This window comes from Podarcis liolepis (genome assembly GCF_965112155.1).
Source record: "Podarcis liolepis genome assembly, chromosome: 2".
Taxonomy (NCBI): domain Eukaryota; kingdom Metazoa; phylum Chordata; class Lepidosauria; order Squamata; family Lacertidae; genus Podarcis; species Podarcis liolepis.
In genome coordinates this window covers 31,825,034-31,838,709 of record NC_139555.1, presented here as the reverse complement: position 1 = coordinate 31,838,709, position 13,676 = coordinate 31,825,034, and the positions used below count along the sequence as shown (strand labels likewise).

The 13,676-nt window shown below is 43.0% G+C and overlaps 1 protein-coding gene across 1 annotated transcript; it reads left to right on the top strand.

Annotated features, from left to right (window-relative positions):
- The first annotated feature begins 1,000 nt into the window (after positions 1 to 1,000).
- Positions 1,001 to 11,420, top strand: MYADML2 (myeloid associated differentiation marker like 2). Its single transcript, XM_083487036.1, has one exon. It carries the CDS (start codon positions 3,585 to 3,587, stop codon positions 4,485 to 4,487), a length of 903 nt encoding a protein of 300 aa, XP_083343162.1. The 5' UTR covers positions 1,001 to 3,584; the 3' UTR covers positions 4,488 to 11,420.
- Positions 11,421 to 13,676: the final 2,256 nt, after the last annotated feature.

Below are 13,676 nucleotides of genomic sequence, written 5' to 3'. Positions count from 1 at the left end.
GAACCTTTAAAGACTTTTGACATTGCCCAACCCCCTTAGCCAAAAACCACCCCAAAATTATTATACATCATAGGAGGCGGTCTACAGCAGAAATCTTGTCTGCCAGGATACCTGAAAATGGTTGCTGATTGCATTACATGGGTAGCCTGGCCATTCTTTTGTGGTGGTTTATACTTTAGTTCCTGAATCCAGGTCATAGGCTCACCCTATTCATACAAATACGCTCTTAAAACAGGATTTGTAAGTGAAAAGACAATGAGAAGTCTTTCCCTATTTGGGAGAGTCAATATGGCTTCAGGATTGCTCTTCTGTACTATTTCAGACACATGGTTTGTATATTTAGATATGTGTGCATTTGTGAATATTATATATTTGAGACCTTAGAATTCTTATAGCAAGCTAAAAAGGACCCCTGGTGCAGATGTCCACCTCTCAATACACATTGAGGTCTGTACATGCAGCCAGCGACAGACGAGACAGAAAGATAGTACCAAGGTGCTCCCCTCTTATGTAATGGTCCTGCAATATCTGGCAGCTGGGACAGGTGGCCTCACTCGAATGGCACTGATGGTCTGGCTTATTGTGAAAATTAGAATATTAAGGAGATGAGTGCACGAATGACAGCCTTCCAACAAACACTTGTGAGCTAAGTATTTGGAGGGCTCCTGCAATTAATGGGTTGTTTGGTGTTCAAGCTTGGCCTAAACTTGAATGAATTAAATCCTTCCTCCTTTTTGCTCTAGCTCGTTATTCAACAAGTTACCTGAAACCAGAACAAGTAAAGTTAGGGCAAACCTGGGACACTGACATGTTGAATATAAAAAGAAATGAAGGGCTTGTAACACAAAGCAAAAGTAATCGGAAGTAGAAAGTGTTTGTATTATCTTGGTCTCTCTAATCTGATGTCTAAAATGATGGACAAAATCTGGTGTGGGCTGTACATTGCTAACAGCGTTCCTGTTATGCATTCAATTTTTTTAAGGTAAACAAAAAAGAATTTTATATCATATTTTCCCTATATCAAAAGACATGAGTTTGAAAGAACATCAATTTTAGTCTTTGCTTCAGTGTTTTGGAGTGGAAGACCATAACACTACAGAACAATCCAACCATAATCCAGCAATGGATTTCTATATAAGCAGCTGTCGTTAGAACTCTAAGGATAGGTAGCTGAGGGTTAAACAATAACCAGGAAATCCGGCCTGCAAGCAAACTGCTTTCTATGAGATTGTCAGGTCACCGTGCAGTCTATGATCCCTAGCCATGCTTGACTGAGAATGCTGCTCCAAACTATGAGAGGAGAAAAGAGAGTGCCCCGCCAGGTTGCTCTGCAAAATTACCTCCTGACCTCACAGCTCAGAGTATCATTTCAGGCCTCCACCTACTTGCCCAGAGCAGAAGTAAATTGGCATTGTCATCAGCCCACATCTACTCCAAGCCGAGTGCTGGTGTGCGCCATTAAGTGTGAGCAGCAGCTTCAGTGACCAGTTTCTATGGAGGTGCCTCTGAAGCTACAGCTACCACTTGCCTGTAGGGGCAGGAGATAAGCTAACTTCCAGCTTCCCCACCCCCAAATCTGCAGACATCGTGGGGTTCATAGCTCAGTGGTAGAGCACACGCTTTGCATGCAGAAATTCCTGCTTCAATCCCTGGCATTTCAACTTTTTACAACAAAGATTAGAAAAGATGGTAATCCACTGTCTCATGCCCTGGAAAACCCACTGCCAGTCAACAGCTGATAAGAGCAAGCCAATAATAATAATAATAATAATAATAATAAAGTTTTATTTATATCCTGCCCTCCCCAGCCAAAGCCGGGCTCAGAGCGGCTAACAACAGTAAAAATAACACAGTTTACATAAAATCATAATCATTTAATTGAAATACATACTAAAATCAATTCATTCTAAAATCAAATTAATGGCAACCATTGGGCTAGAGTTCTATACGGATTACAAAAGGAGGGGCTCAGACTGTGCTTCAGTCCAAGGCCTGGTGGAACAGCTCTGTCTTGCAGGCCCTGCGGAAAGATGTCAAGTCCCGCAGGGCCCTAGTCTCTTGTAACAGAGCGTTTCACCAGATCGGGGCCACAGCTGAAAAAGCCCTGGCTCTGGTCGAGGCCAGCCTAACCTCCCTGTGGCCCGGGATCTCCAAGATGTTTTTATTTGAAGACCGTAAGGTCCTCCATGGGACATACCAGGAGAGGCGGTCCCGTAGGTACGAGTGTCCTAGGCTGTATAGGGCTTTAAATGGCTTTAAATAACTTAAGAGGATCAGGGCAAAGGCCCATCTAGCTCCGGAGCCTGTTGCCACAGTAGACAACCAGATGCCTGTGAGGAGCCTAAAAGCAGGACCTTCGTGCCAGAGCACTCTGCCCATTAGTGATTGCCAACAGTCAGAGGCATACGACCTCTGGGTATAGTATATAGCTATCATGGCTACAGGCCATTCCCTCCTTTAATTTGTCTAATCCTCTTTTAAAGCCATCCAAGTTGGTGGCCATCACTACATATAGAGCAACAGAATTTGTGTAAGCCAGCTTCAGTACAAATGGCAACAACAAAAGTCACTAGCTCTCTTGAGTTCACTCTTGCGGTCAAATAGTCAGTTTTGGGGAATCCCTGAAAGGAGATGGAATGTCTCCCCGCAACCACCATCAACCATGCAGAAAAAGTTCAACATGACAAAACAAATGATATATTTGAGGTGGACTCCTTGCTTCCACATGCTTTCTTCTGGGACTCTAGTCCAGGCGTCAGCAAACTTTTTCAGCAGGGGTCATTCCACTGTCCCTCAGACCTTTGGGGGGGGGGCTGGACTATATTTTGAAAAAAAATAATGAACAAATTCCTGCCCCACAAATAACCCAGGGATGCATTTTAAATAAAAGGGCACATTCTACTCATGTAAAAACACACTGATTCCCAGACCGCCCACGGGCTGGATTGACAAGACAATTGGGCCGGATCTGGCCCCCGGGCCTTAGTTTGCCTAACCATGCTCTAGTCTTAGGCAATTCAAATTACTTTCACTTGGTTTTTGACACAGAGCTTAAAAAGTAGCATGCAAAGCAGCACTGGGCGAAACTAAAACCCTCTCGTTATTTTGCACAGACCATGCAGTTCATTCCATTCCAGATGAGTCTATTAATATACCTTCCTATTTATATGCTGGCTCCTTGCAGCAACATAGTAGAGAGCTACAGCTGCATAGCTGAGACGGAATAGGCGTCCTGCTAGCCACTTGGGAGAAACTGATCAGCTGAGGTCGACTGAGAGTGACAGGGATGCCTACAGACTACTCAACACACAGACCCCGGAAGAGCAGGGCTGATGGATCATAACTGCAGCATACCAGAAGGGCAGGTCAATATTCTTACTGCAGAGGCAACGCTATCTCAAAAAGCTGCCAGAAATGTACGCTCTGCGGCATAAATAGCAGCCAGCAAAGGTTTTTGGCGGAGGGATATGGGGCTTATTCACCCTGCAGCTTCCGCTTAGTCATCCAGCGGCGGGTAGAAACTCAAGGACAAGCAGCCGACGTCCGACCACAAAAGAAACATTCTGGGGGGTCCTGATCTGAAGATGGAGAGCTCAAGAGGGACACACCTCAACATGGCTGCTGTGGCATCTCGTGTTGGAGCTGCCCGGTTGCTGCAGGCAGCCTTTGGATGTACCACGTTCAGCCTTGTGGCCCACCGAGGAGGGTTCAGTGCGGCTTACGGCACCTTCTGCATGTCCGTCTGGTGCTTCTGTTTCGCAGTCACCGTCTTTATCGTCACCTGCGAGTTCACGCGCCTCCACAGCTGCCTGAGCATCTCTTGGGGGAATTTCACCGCCGCCTTCGCCATGCTTGCCACCCTCATGTCCATCACAGCTGCCGTGATCTATCCGCTGTATGTCGAGTTTGGCTGCCATTCCAACGGGTGCGAGGCGAGAGATTTCCGCATCTCGGCCAGTGTTTTTGCAGGGCTTCTGTTTTTCGCCTACGCCGCGGAAGTATTCCTCACGAGGGCCAAGCCAGGACAGGTGACCAGCTACATGGCCACCGTTTCTGGCCTCCTGAAAATTGTCCAGGCTTTCGTAGCTTGCATCATATTTGGGGCTCTGGTGAACGGCAGCCAATACGACCGGTACGTGGCAACCCAGTGGTGCGTGGCTGTCTACAGCTTCTGCTTTGTGGTGACAGTGGTGGTGGTGGCCCTCAGTGTCACGGGAAAGACAGCCATGCTGAAGTGCCCTTTTGAGCGCTTTGTGGTTGTTTACACTTTTGTGGCTGTCCTGATGTACTTGAGCGCCGCAGTGATCTGGCCAGTGTTCTGCTTTGACCGTAAGTACGGCTCCCCACACCGCCCTTACCAGTGCTCCAGAGGCAAGTGCCCCTGGGACAGCCAGGTGGTCATTGCAGTGTTTACGTGTGTGAACCTGGTGCTTTACATTGTGGACTTAGCCTACTCACAACGCATCCGCTTTGTCTCACACCCCTAGTAGCCACAAAAAAGCCATAAAAGACTCAGGCAGAGGGAGTTTTGGGACCCGCCTAGAAAGCTGACGTCCAGGTCACACCAAAAGAATTTGTCTTGATTGAAAGCGGCCTGTTCATGAAAGAAACATAGCAATGCATTTGCAGTGCTACCCTCATTCCAGCAGATGTGTACACTTGATGCATCAGTGACTCTACAGGTTAATAGGTTTTGTAAGGCCTAGTACTAAGGGTGAGAAAAACAGGTTTTGGACCCTGAATTGTTCATCCTAAAATTGTTGGGTAAGTTAAAACTGCAAGAAGAATAGAAAAATATCTAGGCCCAAAAGAGCAACTGCCAAAATCCCAGCTCAATCAATGAAATTCTGTTAAAGTGAAAAACGTATAACTAAACGTAATAGATTCTGTCAGAAATTTCAGACAAGGCAGGGGAAAGAGAGGGGAGATTACAACCACCAAGAAGACTGAGACCCTCGTCCACAGCCTAGAGTATGAAAATAACAATTTCCTTATGCATGTACTTGGTTGTTGGTGAGATGCACATTCCTGTTTGGAAGAGTTTGAGAAGTGAAGTGAATACTGTCAAGTTTGTAATTGACAATGGGTGTAGGGAAGGTTGCTGCAAGCTCTAAAATAATTACTTCCAGATTGTTTCCCTCAGTTATTCCTTCAAGAAGCATCTGGGGATATTGCTATGCCTGAGGAAACTGTGGCTACACACAAGACATTAGCATTTTGAACCAAAGCCAGACTTTTGAACCAAAACCACACTTTGAACCAAACTATATTAATTTAGACAAAATAAAACTGTTGTTTTCGTTTTGCAAGAGTTAGGCAACAGACATTGTTTAATTCCGCAAACGCTTGGCACTGTGCAAACTGCAGATTACTTAATGATCTAGAACATGACCTGGATTCGCTGGTCTTTCACAATGCTGAAAGGACATGAGTAACATTTTAATACATCCAACCAAGTGCCTATTGTCCGACTCCTGGAGGTGCTGATTCTTGATTCCCAGCTGAGAAAACATGTCTGTATAAATGCATCATGGTGCAAAGAAGTGTGCTGGTCTCCTTTGGTGTGGATCAGGATCATCACCTGAATTCAGAGACATTTTCAAATATAAGAAGCCAAAGCAAGAAGTTTATTCCAATAGCTTATATTAAATGTGTGTGAATTAGGTAGGAAGGCTTTATTCCAATCTAGAATAAAAATATCAAGTTGGCAAAAGTATTCAGTGTTTTCTTTAATTGACAGAGCACCCTAGTCTTGCATTTATTCTCCTCCCTCAACCAACTCACTGTATATCCTCTCCTCCTCCTAAACATAAATGCACAGAAACACAGTCCAAGTTTCTTCCTGTCTGGAAATACACAGTGATTTATGGTGTTTGAATGCCATTGCCTTGTCTAAGCGTATGCTCACATTGGTATCTTAAAATGCAGTATGGTCACAAACACACCCACCCAGCCTGCTGCAGTTGAATCCACATTGGCACAGTAATGTTCACATCAGAGAGGGGCCAAGGATGTCTTCACCTGATGCATGGCCCTGCTCATGACTGCCTCCCATCAGCTCATCAAGCTGTCATCTGCACATGTGTGGTGGCTGTTAGGGTATGTTCACATTACCGCTTAACTCTGCATCCAGTTCTCTAGTCAGATTGAAGCTGATTCGAAAGGGGCGAGGAAGCATCAAACAACAGCATTTGTCCAGAGACTACAGGACTGGTATGAATTGTGGCTAACATAATGTGCATGCTGCTTCAAAAACTAGCAGCTGGATGAGGAATAAACACTAATGTCAACACACCCTAATATAGCTCAGATGCATATTAAAATGAAACAGAGCTAAAGTTACAGGGTGTGTGTGTGTATCCGTGTGTCCTAAAGGTCTCATCTTTTCAGAGGGGATGCTGTATTAGTCTTTTGCAGCAAAACAACAGTTTTGTGGCACATTTATTATGGCATAACGTTTCATGGACTACAGTCCATCAGATGCGTGAAGTGCTACCCTGAGTTGCTGATACTTGATTGGAGAGAATGTGGGATTGCAAACAGTGAGGTAAGAAGGGAATGGAATGCAGAGAAGTACAGAGTGTGTGAATTATGTCATTAAGTGCACATTCACACACACAAAATATTTGAAAACACAGACATTCTGGCACTGGTAAGAAACCTAATACAGATAGTGTGATTTAAAAAAAAACCCACCAGGGGTGCCACAATGAAAAGACACATACTCTGAGGCACCTTGTAGTCTCCTTCTGGCAAGTCCTGCAGCCAAGTTGGTGCCAAACTTATTGCTCTGCATTCCTTTGAGAGCCAGTGTGGTGTAGTGGTTAAGAGTGGTAGACTCGTAATCTGGTGAACCGGGTTCGTGTCTCTGCTCCTCCACATGCAGCTGCTGGCTGACCTTGGGCCAGTCACACTTCTCTGAAGTCTCTCAGCCCCACTCACCTCACAGAGTGTTTGTTGTGGGGGAGGAAGGGAAAAGAGAATGTTAGCCGCTTTGAGACTCCTTTAGGTAGTGATAAAGTGGGATATCAAATCCAAACTCTTCTTCTTCTTTGGCATCAGCGAGGCCAAGGGGGGGGGGTCTTGTCGTCTGAGCAGCCCAGGACCTGCATACACACTGCCCAGGCTTGCACCCTGGAAAGGTCACTTCGTTGCTGCTAATGCAGTGGTTTGACTTCACGTTCGGAAGAGACACTCCATTGTCTCATGAGATGGACATATACCAACAACAACATTTTCAGTGTGACTTAAAGGATATTTTCCACCTAAGGCAGTGCAGCAGTGGCACTCCCCGACCTCCATTAACATGCATGGTACCTAGAGCCAGTCAACTTATTCTGGTACCTGAGACAGAAAATCCCACAAAGGTCTCACTCCTTCCCTAGCAGTAAAAATACTCCAATAATAAATTAAACAACTTGCTGTTGTTTCATGGCACCTAGCAACAGCCTCTTTCTGCCTAACAATAGCACTAGCAGAGTGGCATATGAAACGAAACAAAATCTAGCTGGACAATAAGACTCAGCTATACAGCTGCAAAGGGGATGCAGGTAGCACTGTGCTCTAAACCACTGAGCCTAGGACTTGCTGATCAGAAGGTCGGTGGTTTGAATCCCCACAACGGGGTGAGCTCCCGTTGCTCGGTCCCTGCTCCTGCCAACCTAGCAGTTCGAAAGCATGTCAAAGTGCAAGTAGATAAATAGGTACTGCTCCGGCAGGAAGGTAAACGGTGTTTCCGTGCGCTGCTCTGGTTTGCCAGAAGCAGCTTAGTTATGCTGGCCACATGACCCGGAAGCTGTACGCCGGCTCCCTCGGCCAGTAAAGCGAGATGAGCGCTGCAACCCCAGAGTCATCCGCAACTGGACTTAACGGTCAGAGGTCCCTTTACCTTTATACAGCTGTAAATAAATTTTTTTAAGTGTGTTGTAAAGTGCATTATACAAATTTGACACTAGATGGCAATGGTGAGCTATGGCAAATTCAATAGTTTTTCAAAACATTTTTAAAAAAGCTTTTTCACAACTTTTTATATATATATCTAGATTCCACCTATGTCTCCAATTGATTCTGAATAACAACTTGAGCCTGTCTTTCCGGGAGCCCCTTTACACTGAGCAGACTTAATGGGGGGAAAGCAAACAGCAGTTAACTGCTCTGGCTCCTGTGCAAAGCAGAACGATTGGCGGCTGAAGTATGCAAGCTGTAGCAGTAAGCCTTTTAAATATTACTAGCCATTAGTGACCTAGTTTTTTCAATTCTGTATTTCATAATTTAAATGATGAGGTTCTTTTGCCCACTGAGTGGCTGGATTGACTACTGTGAATTTACCAGGTTAAAAGGTGGCCATCCCAGCTGTAATGCGGGAAAGGGAGCACCCTCATAATACCAGAAAGAGTTCTAGAAATCTGCAAAATAGATTTCTGATTGCAATCCTGTTGTTTCTGAATGCAGAATAGGATTGTTTCTTCTTAATGCTGACATTTACAGCTTTGATTGGTGGGGGGACGGGACCCAATTTTCTAGTTCTGCTTACTCTGAAGTAAGAGAGAGAGAAGTTTGAGGCTAACACCAGGCAAAATACGAGACCCAAGTTAGGATCTGAATGCATGATAAAATGATTCTGGAGGTCAGGAACATTTAATTGCAGAGCATTCCGTCCTTCCATTAATTTCCATCTCCCCAAATTGAATGTGTCAAGCTTCCTTCCTTCCACAATTATAAACCTTGCCAAAAAAATAATATCTCTGTGTGTGCCTTCTATAGCTGGCAAATGGTTACTTTGCCAGAAGCTAAATTCACCCCTGCTTCCAGTTACTCTCCTCTTGCCACAAAAACTTGTGCTTCCTCTCCCACACTTCTTCTTTCCCCTATCAGCTACAGTTGACAAACACCAAAATAATTTATTAATAAACAGAATAAACCAATAGAGCATAAAGTAACACTACTTCAGCAGTTTGAAAACAGCATAAGGTGGAATATTAATATTGAACTTGTGGTTCCACAACATTACAAAAAAAATACCCAAGTGGAAGTCAAAACCATCCATAGAACATGACAGCAAGGATGTTGAATGTCACCTAGCCCGAGCCCCTGCTCAGCACAGGATAGCCTCAAGTGAATAATTCCTCATTCTTCCTGGACATTTTTTACACAGGATTTTGGTTAGTTTTGTAATTCTGTAGCAAACATCCTGAACACAGTTCCAGCAGGCTAGCAATATAGTTGGGATAGAGGTCAAAAGATGATGAAATGTTTGCTGTGTTGTCTCAATTTGTGTAGCATAAGTGGCCATTGGGGGCATAGATCAGGTACATAAAATATGGGACGGGGAACTCTCCTTGGTGCTAACCCCTGTTTCCCAAGTTTTAATTAAGTTTCTATTAATTAGCATTAATTAGTTGTTAATTAGGTTTCTAATTAAATCAAGAACTAAGGACAAATAAATTCCTAGGGCTTTCCTCTGCTCCTGCAAAAAGAGTGAGAATCACTGTGAATCACTTCCACAGAGAGTGAGAAGGATGGAGCTAAGCAGTTCCATTGTGTACGGTCAGCAAAAATAAAACAAAAATTTGCTCTGGGTTTTAATCCAGTTACTTCCCCATAGTTTTCCATATTTGCTAGGTACATTAGTACCAAACAGGAAGGTGGTGGAATATGGTCATATTAGAATTACAGGCAGTCCCCTGTTTACAGGGGTTACATTCCAAGGCACCTTGCGTGTCGGTGAAATCCTATATAACTGAAACCCATTGGGAAAGCCTGCAAACATCCAGTTCTACCCCCGTTCCACCCTTTTAGTGACGTCTTTATGACACTTCCAGGTCACTTCTGGGTTCAGTGCAATGTACGCATACACGGTCACACACATATTGGACACGTGTAAGTGGGGGGCTGCCTGTACTGGTTAATTTAATACAAAGAACATTAGAAAGGAGCACTATTTCTGTAAAGGAACTACTGAGGAAACTGCAATAGAGCAATGGCATTTTGCTGATTTTCAGAGTGATAGCTATCTGGGTGGTACCGAAAGCTGTATAATGCTCAAGAGGATGCCCCAGTGTTGTTGCCACTATCCAATTCAGTGCTATGTGTGTCAACCACAGAACCATAGAATTGTAACGGACAAGAGTCATCTAGTCCAATCCCCTGCAATGCAGGAATCCATTTTCTGCTTGGATGCTCCAATCCTCCACATATTCACTGTGTTAGGAGCCAGACAGGTCATCCGCCAGCTCCCCATGGAAGGTGTTCAGCAGCTCATAGGATGCATCCTGCAGGAGACTTCCAGCTGAGTTGCACCACCAGCTATTTGATGTGCACCTGTGTCCAGGTCTTAGAGATGGGTGGTGCTGTGAACCCATTTACCCTCCACAGAGAGATGAGAAACCCCCTTTGCTTGGTGGATTCTTGCTGTGGATGAGGGCAGTAGACTCTAGGCATGCAAACCACACTGTGCCGTTGTTGCCCATGAAGACGTAGAGGCCCTGAGGGTCCAGGGTCAGGAAAGGCTGCAGGGTGACATCACAGTGCACGGGCTGGAGAGTCTTGGGCAGCTGCAGTTGATGCCAAGGGTCATTTAGTTTGGCCGTGGTGCTAGGGACACTGGTAGTGGTGTTGGCAAGGAAGTGTATGGAGCTGCCGGCCTTTTTTGCTGTGTTCCCGGTGCCCTGAGGGTTTTACATGACTACAGAACCACAGGGTGGTAGCAACACTTTCATTATAGCAATGCAAGTAGAGCAGGGAGGACTGTAAGAAACCTAGAGGAGGATGTAGCAAAATGATGAGAGTCAGCAGCAAAAGCAGAAGGGCAAATAAAATCCCAGGTTTTAATACAATGAAAGATAAATATTTCTATCAGCAGAACAACAGGAGCTGGATTTTCTCACTTCTTGAAATCTGTTTAAACGCACATCTCCACAGGAACTTCCTGTGATTTCTGGAAATAAGTTAATATTAGGTCTGAGCATTTTGAGCACAAAGACAATAGCTTCCCTCCATGTGTGTGAAGGTCCATTATTTTCTGCATCTGCCCACATGAATTGGCAGCGGATGAATGTAGGTTATGAGTTTTGTTTAGAATTGGATGCACTTAGAATTGGATGCACCATGTTACTAGAGAGTAGTTCTCACCTGGTCCTTCCAAACATGTAGTCATGCTTGCCGTGGACAGAATCTCTTTATAGCGTACCTTTTCCTGCTGCTGCTCCACATCCTTAGCTGTCATTCATGGGGACAGAGAAGCACCAGGTATGATGATGATGATGGTGGTGGTGGTGATATTTCACAGACCTTAATGAGATGTATCTGAACTGCCATGGAAAGCTGGGTGGGGATGTGAATTATTGTATAGGCATGAAAATGTGATCTGTAAATATAAAACTGGTAAAACCCATAAACAATAAAAGATTATATTTCACAGACCAAGCATTACAATGACATATTAGAGGGGTCTGGGGATGCCATTTTCAGAACTGCTTCCATGTCTCCAATACCTTACAGTGCCTTACAGTGAGTGTGCTAGAAACCCATAGAAACTGTTGTGTGCCTGTGGAAAGTCAACTTCTGCAATTAATAGTTTGATTGCAGGTATGTGGATTTCCAGGCCTCTTGAACATAAAAGATAATTTTAAAAGATACCATTGCTCAAGGAGGAAGCTGATTGAAGATGCCAAAATCTCCAAAATGAGAATTATCACAACATAACCTCTCTACCTGTATATTAACTGTATAGAGGTTTTGATTATAAAACAGTGTATAAATCCTATTAAATAAATACCTGTAAAGACATTAAATGCAAAATGCTGAATGTATTTTTTTAATGTTAGATTATGCACAAGTTATAAATAAAACCACAACTTTAACAGTAGCCTTTCCTCACACCTGCTATCGACTTTAAATCTTCTTTCCACCCTTTAAAAGTGTCATTGACAGTTGGAGCCATGCCACATGCATTCCTCAAAGTGTATACTGTTTAACACCAGCAGGATTCCAAGGCAATTTAAAATAAAAATCAAACAAAACGCAGAAGAAGCACGTCGGGAATGTTATGAATCAACAGCTGGAAAAGGCCCCTCTCAAATGAGCTTAAACTCAAACTACAGTTGTAGCTTGTGTGCCCTGAAAGTAGAACTGAACTACTCATAGTACCTCCTCACTGGTTGAGTGTCAGTACTCCTCCAAGTGTGGTTAATGAATCCTAGATTGGTTTGTACTGTTAAGAACTCACTCTGCAAGGATTCTTTTTGCAACACACAACAGTATATTTGCACGTCGTAAAAGAATTTGCCTATTAACACATTTGGCAGCACATATTAAAACAAGCTATCTGTTTACAATGATTACGGTATACCAGGACAGTGGACCCTACTATTCAAACACTGGTGGTGACCATTTGCAGGGAATTTGCAGTCGTTGCTTGCTTCCCTCATTTTGATTCCCTACATGGATATAATTTCCATGTAAGAAAACCACATGTGTGCGATAATGTGCTATGAACTCACCCCTCTCTGTTCAGCTTTGTGAATATTAATTTTAGCATATATACATTATATACTACTAAAATTAATATTCACAAAGATTTGAAATGTACCAAAATGTGAAATTATATCATATAAATTTTGATGGCAGAATTTTTGACTTATAAATTAAAATTAGAAAATTGGATATGCCTTTTGATTTCAAAAGTAGACATTTGAGCACTTAGGACTTGCTATCTATTGATTGCTTTGATTTTGGCAGTTGTCAAATGCGAAATCTTTTTTTAGTTGTCAGCTGTCAAATACTAAACATTGCTGCATTTGATTCAGCAAATATAATCAAATGTAATTTTACCATGTTGACAGGATAAGTAAATGTATTTGTTTGGCAGTAAGCAGTAACAGTACAAAATAAAATCCAGAATTCAATTCTTGCACATGTACATCATTTACAAATTCGGTTCAGTTATTGCTGATGTTAGAAAAACCTAATTTGATAAATAGATGTTAAAATCTATACAGTCATTAACATTAAAACTATATAAGTGATCTTCCCAACAAACAAACCCTAGTATCAATTCTCTGTTATGAATGCATATAAAGTCAGCTATCAAATATCAAATATTAAATTCCATTGCATCCAAACTATGAAATGCAGTAAAATACAAAATACCATTGGATGGCAGTCATCAAATACTGTTGATTGTTTGAATAACCTTATCTCTCTCTTTTTTATAGCACTTCTAGCCTGGTAGATCAGGGGAAATACTGTGGACACAATACTGTATTGATTTCAGCAAGAATTTTGACAATTCATGTGGATTAGACAATGCAAGTGTTAAGTGGATTTGCAGTGTTCATCAATGTTACAAGTGGAGTAGCACAGGGTTCTGTTGTTTAACATGTTTATAGACTATTTGGACTGAGTGGAGGGGATCCTAACCACATTTGCAGACAACATGAAAGTGGGTAGGGTAGCTTCGAAGACAGAAACAGGATTCAATATTTATTTATTTAATGCATTTCAAGGTGCCTCTTCAGCTAACAAACGCCACCAATAATAAATGTTCAGGCTTACAATCCAAACTAAAATACAGGAGGAAAAGGAAAATGTATTGAGAGGGAGGAGGAAAAAAAGAAAGCCGAGACACGATTTCTTAGATACAGGGTTCTTGTAACAACCAGCTGGAATGGAAATGT